This window comes from Pungitius pungitius, chromosome 1 (assembly GCF_949316345.1).
Source record: "Pungitius pungitius chromosome 1, fPunPun2.1, whole genome shotgun sequence".
Classification (NCBI taxonomy): Eukaryota; Metazoa; Chordata; class Actinopteri; order Perciformes; family Gasterosteidae; genus Pungitius; species Pungitius pungitius.
Window position 1 is genome coordinate 18,135,988 of NC_084900.1, and position 6,000 is coordinate 18,141,987.

The following is a 6,000-nucleotide window of genomic DNA, read 5'->3' on the forward strand; positions in this document are numbered from 1 at the left end:
CAGACTCACATTCTCAGGTCAAATCCGACTGGAAGCGCGCTTCCGAACCCCGGCGTGCCCGCTGCTTGTTTCTCGCGCGCTTCCAACCACTTGGTTTTTTTCTTATTTGATGTGCATCACTAAAGGCGGCTGACATTTGAAGAGAGCATCTCTGTTTTTTGCTGCAGAGGATCAAATGGCAAACCCCTCCCTCTCTGGAACACACACTCACTCACTCCATCCATCTGTCCGTGCGCGGACACACGCACGCACGCACGCACACGAGTCCTACTCAACGCCCACGGTAATATCGAAATAATAACACAATTCGGTACCGGACTCGAGACAGACACTTCACCTGGAGAAGCCAGAGAGAGAAAAGGGCTCGCGGTACCCTAACCCTTACTACAGGGGGACGGAGCGAAAAGCCACTTCACGCGTGTCTCAGTTCCCCCGGAGAGCCTCCAGAGCAGCACCACGGAGAGGGAGGACCTGTCCGACTCCGAAGTGGCTGAAGCACGCATTCGGAGAAAGCGCCATGAGTTCTATTCACACTTATTATTCGTATTGATACTGTTATAAAGCAAACATTGGAGGACAAACGAAGCATCTTTTCTATTTCTGCAGAGAAGAGGCACATCGTGCATTTCGCCCACAGTGCGTTTTGAAAATGGAAATACATGAAACAAAAAAACACATAACACAACTGGTAAAGTGTTGAAAACTGTCTATGTGAGGAAGTTTGAATTCACACTTCTATATAAAAAATAAAAACACCAATGCCAACAAAATCCCGCTACCGATGCGTCTATAACGTACTACGGAGGAGAGGAGGAATATCAAAGTTACGCAAAACCCTTTTAAAGGCCGTTGGATATCGAGATGTACCATCATCCATCATCAAAACATAAACACGGAATTACCTTTATTCAACAATCTGTCCTCCGGGCTGCGGCGCTGCGTCCTCGCTGCGTTTGGAGAGTTGTGGTGTCGCTGTCAAGTAGTTTGCTAAAAAGATATATCCCGAGTAAAGGTCTTAAAAACGATCATCTATCCCGTTACAAATGTCCACATCTGATCAATTAGAAGCGCGAGAGCGAAGGCTGTTCCGCGCGGCCTCTCCCACCCAGCGCGCCGGTGCACGGCTCCGGATCAACGCGCTCAGATGCTACTTGTTTGTAAGCAAAAACATGGCTTCATTTGCCTTTGTCAGCGAGAAAAAAACCGTAATATTGACTTACCTTTCCCTCATGAGCCATTGTACCCCCCCGCCCCCTCCCCCCCATCCCCTCTCTACACCCCCCTCATCCCTCCGCCCTTTGCCATGACATCACGGAAGCTGTAGTAAAAGCTCCAGCATCAGATGGGCAGGGCTTGAGGTCCCCCCTTACTACGCTCCGTGGGATGTAAACACACACTCTCTCTCTTTACATCAGGATGAAAACTAGACTCTTTACATCGCCAGAAGTAAAACAATTCCCCATTCTGCCCCCCCCCCCCCCCCCCCAACATGTGTAACATCGTGAAACATCTGTATACCGAGTCCGGCTCTGGCTGTGCAGGACGCGTCAACACCAAGACACCCAACGGTTCTTCATGTTTCCTCACATGGAATATGCCCCCCCCCCCCCCCCCACCCCCGGACTGAGAGTCGGTGTAGTAGTTGTGTACAGAGTTAAATGCTCGCCGCACCGACACCATCTGATAATCCCTCCGGGTCCTAACGATATCACAGGCAGAGGCGTGTTTAGGATCCGCGGATGGAAGTGCGGGATCAATTTAGATTATCGCGGAGAAATCACGCGCCGACCAGAGATGCCTGGGACGCCCGCAGGAGTCGAGAGAGGGGTGATCACTACCGGCTGCATGTTTGTTGAAGCTTTCTTTAAGGTTTATTGAGAGCAATGCGGATTGTCAGCGCAGCTTCCAACAACAGTCAGTCTTAGTGATGCAACTTGGAGCCATTCCCAAATGTTGCTCTGCTTTGCTGTTTTGAAGCCATTAGTGGGAATGACAACCATTCATTACAAGCCATTTGAGAATAGTCCCCACAAATGCCATCCTTTATCTGCTGTCTCCACGCCGCGCACGCGGGGAATATTCAAAAAGCCCAACCTTCAGCTTTCAGAAATTCTATTAAATTCTTATCTCTTTGCGCCAGGCTCTTTTTGTGCAATCCCATTGTTATGCATTGGAGCTGAAATCAATCACCGGCGTGCACGCCGCAGCAGTATGATTTCAGACCGAGAGAGAGGATTCACTCAACAACACCATCAACAATCCAATAAACAAAAGGGAGAAAATAAGAGAAACGTCGGGCCTGGATCAGCGAAAGGGATCGCGTGGGACTCAGGTCGATGCCCCCCCCCCCCCCCCCCCCCGCACACACAAATATTATAAGAAACGATAGAGTAGTTGTCCCAAGACAAATAACATACATTAAAATGACTATTATTTCGCTGTAGGATTACAGGACTACGGACAGCTCCACAAAGCCGCGCATGTGCGTGTGCGTGGGCGTTCAGAACTGCGGACAGTTCCGGCCCGCTGAGCCGAACTTCACATGAACAAAGAATTCTGTCTGAACTCCTTCAAAGTTCTTTTTTCCGTCGAAAGATCTTTTCTGATGGTACAATCTGAGTATCAGAGAATTACTGATATCAAAGTTGTTTTAATAAGACCCTTAATACGACAAAATATGAAGTACACTTCATCCTCCACATGATTGTCTTTTACAAAACCCAATTGTCACAACTAAAATGAATCACTATTGAATCAAAGGAGTCATTTCATATTTAAATACATTTTTACCTTTTTTCTGAAGCATGACACGTCTGTTGGAACATCAGCAGCCTTGTTTCCTGTCCTTTGTTGTGTGTTTTGTCTGACCACTAAACTGTACGTTATTTTAAAGTTTGTGATTAAGTTGCTGTTATTCAACAAACAAAAAATAATAACCACCATAAATTAAACATCACTAGAAGTTTGAATATATATTTGTTAATAAAATAAATTGAACCCAAAGAGACAGAAAACATGTATTAATGAAACTAAAGGGATATAAATACGTCTTACTTTGAAAAACTTTTGGTTCTTTGGCAAAGCCTTTCTGCAGATGCAGATGGCACGAGGGGCCTCCAGCACGTAGAGGCGCACGTCACTGCAGACTATGGTGCATATTGTGCAGCCAGTATAAATATTACATGGGGCAGCAGCTGACTGGGCGCTGAGGTTGGGACCGGGGGAGGCCCCTATAGTCCCTCGACAGATGGAACAAGCCGACAGACTAACACAACAAAAAAAGTTTTTAATAAGCCCGCAGCTCGGCATTGTCCCCACGGTACCGGGGCCACACGGTCCCCTAGGGGACCAACCGTCCTTTGTCTGGGGAGTTTTTTACCCCGGGGGGGGTCAAAGTTTAGTTTCACTAGTGAGCTGGTAGAAGTAATGTGTTTGTGTCTGTAGTTTGTGGTGGCGAGTTTAAAAGTTACATATGCGCTGTGAAGTGGAATCAGGTGAGCGGGTTACGAACCTAAGAAGGTGCGACACAGCTTCATGTTGGCGCTCCTCCGTTGCGTCTTCCTTCCGTCTCTGAGCGACCGGCGAGTGCTGCTCACAAGTTTACTTCTGCCGAGCAAAGTTCCTCAAACTTTAGTTCAACTTCCCCGGACGGCGGAGGGAGGGTCGCGCAGGGACTGACAGCCCGTAGAGCCAATGGGGCGGCGCTATGTCCCCCGGCCGGCGGGAGGTGGACCAATCCCTGTCTCCCAGTTTGGGGTTTCAACAACAATAGCCTGAAGAGCAACAAAGACCATCTGCTGCTCCCACAACTTCTCACACTAAGCTCCCCAGCAAAGTGAATTCAACTATAAACCTCACACCGCACTATTTCTGAATCTGCACTATTTAATATCAAACCTGAGCATAAGACACAAGAACAAACTCCAAAAGAACCGTGGCAAAAATAGTATATTACACAAATGATACACAAAATCCTTTGTCAAGAAGAATACAACCCGGTGAAATTTTAAAGCGCATTCATATTCTAAAGCTGTGATCTGCAACAGAAAACTTTGTGTTGTTTTATTCTTTCAGTAGATTCTAATCTAGCCACCACTCATTGGTAGGATTTAGCAAAGCTCTGCTCATGCTAACATTGTGTTCACTGGAGTCCAACATAGCAGATGTAAATGAGAGGACCATTTTCCCTGTGACTCCAGGCCTCTTCAGAGGCTCTGTGTCTGGGACGGACAGACAGTTCCTCCCTCCCAACAGCAGATGGTCTGCCAGATAATGAGCTCTCCCATTGCTTGCTCCCATTACCCCCATCTCTCCTACATGGAATGGGGGGAGGGGGTGTAAAGCAACCTCAACACATTCGACTGCCTTTCTTTACACTTCATTTGATTTCCCACACATTTGATTGTATAATTGTTTGAATCACATGAGCCCCCCACAGCACCTAAATCCCAGATTGTGTGATATTAGACCAAAGTTATGAGCCCACAGAGCTTAATCGATGTGTGCTACTAAACTAAACTCTGAAAAGTTGTGTTAGTACACTAAACTAAATTAAAGCACTCTAAACACAACTTCCCTATTCAGTTGGAATAAACATTTTCTAAAATATTACTCTAAACAAGACAAGAAGTACAAGAAGCAAAACAAAATTCATTCACCCCAATTATTCAAGTTCAACTAAAGTAAACTAAAAAGAATTTAAAACAAAACTGAATCAAACTTATTTGAATAACACTACACTTAATAAAACTAAACCCAAAACATTAATTATTTACCTTAAATACAAAAATACAAAAAATTCTAAGCAAAGAAAGTGGACTGAACAAAACTAAAACAACATAAAAATAAACCAAACCATAACAAACTACATTGGTTGACCAGTGTTGACCAGCCAACATTGTTATTATCAAAAGGAACTAAAATAAAGCTAAAACCAAACAATTTTATCCTCTAAACTCAACTTACTTTGTTAGTTGTAAAATCTAAATCAAACAGAATTAAACAAACCCGGTTATAATAAGACCACATTGTTGTTAATAAACCTAAACCTAAATCTAAACTAAACTATTTAAAAAGTAATAAGACTCTCTGTTGTATACCTCCAACTAAACTAATTGTTTGTACTATTAACCATAATTAAACCTAAAATATAATTTCATTTGAAACACAATAATTTAATTAAACAACCAAATCTGAATTTCAAGCTATCAAAGATCTGAATAATTCTTGAGTGAACAGATCTCCTCTCCACCTCCATCGCCTTCCCCGCTTCCATCAAACAAACACAAACAAAGAGAACAACATATAAATAAGAAATATTCTGCCTATACAATTGTCTTTGGTGTGTGGACAATGAAGGGGACGCTGCTACGGAGGACGTGTCCACTCGTCCACTGAGAGTGTTTTATCTGAGCGTGCCAGACAGCCTCTTGTATTCTTCCTCTCATTAGCCTATTAACTCTACTATTCAGCCCCACCCTGCTGTTCCCCACAAACACACACAGACACACAAACACACATGCATATATGCAAACCAACACAAATACACACACACGCACAACCCCCCAATTCCTCTTATTCTCTGCTGTGTATAGCAGCTGAACTCTGACATAGCCTCCAGCTGTCCTGGAGACGGTATGACAATAAAGTTTACACACACACACACACACACACACCAAAGAGCAGTAACCTTGTTGAGAAAATGACCCACGTGAGCTAATTAATGGAAATTTCATCATAATCATTATTCAAAAATTAAAATGTTCACTCCTACGCTTTCATCATCATCGTCATCATTATTCAGCATCTGGAATAGTTTGAACTTTCCACACAACAAAAGGGTCACTGCTTTGCTGGAGGGGGGACGTTTTTTCCTTAATGTGCAGAGTTTGAAGCCAGAACCGAAGTGGTGTTTAACTCGGGGACACACTCTGGGTCTCAGTTAGTGAAGAAGAGAAGAGACTTTTGTCTTCGTCCCCTCCTCACATCCCGGCTCACGCA

The 6,000-nt window shown here is 44.4% G+C and overlaps 1 protein-coding gene across 9 annotated transcripts in view; it reads right to left on the bottom strand.

Annotated features, from left to right (window-relative positions):
• The window catches only part of LOC119222217 (myelin transcription factor 1-like), a 32,240-nt gene extending 28,645 nt beyond the window's left edge, over positions 1 to 3,595 (bottom strand). For 4 of the 9 annotated variants that reach the window (XM_062562840.1, XM_062562834.1, XM_037478650.2 and 1 more), the window contains exon 1: positions 3,512 to 3,594. In XM_062562840.1, the coding sequence (XP_062418824.1) occupies positions 3,512 to 3,536 (25 nt within the window). In that variant the 5' untranslated portion in view covers positions 3,537 to 3,594. The other 5 variants (XM_037478648.2, XM_037478649.2, XM_037478654.2 and 2 more) reach the window with 5 other exon arrangements.
• Between the last annotated feature and the right edge of the window lie 2,405 nt (positions 3,596 to 6,000).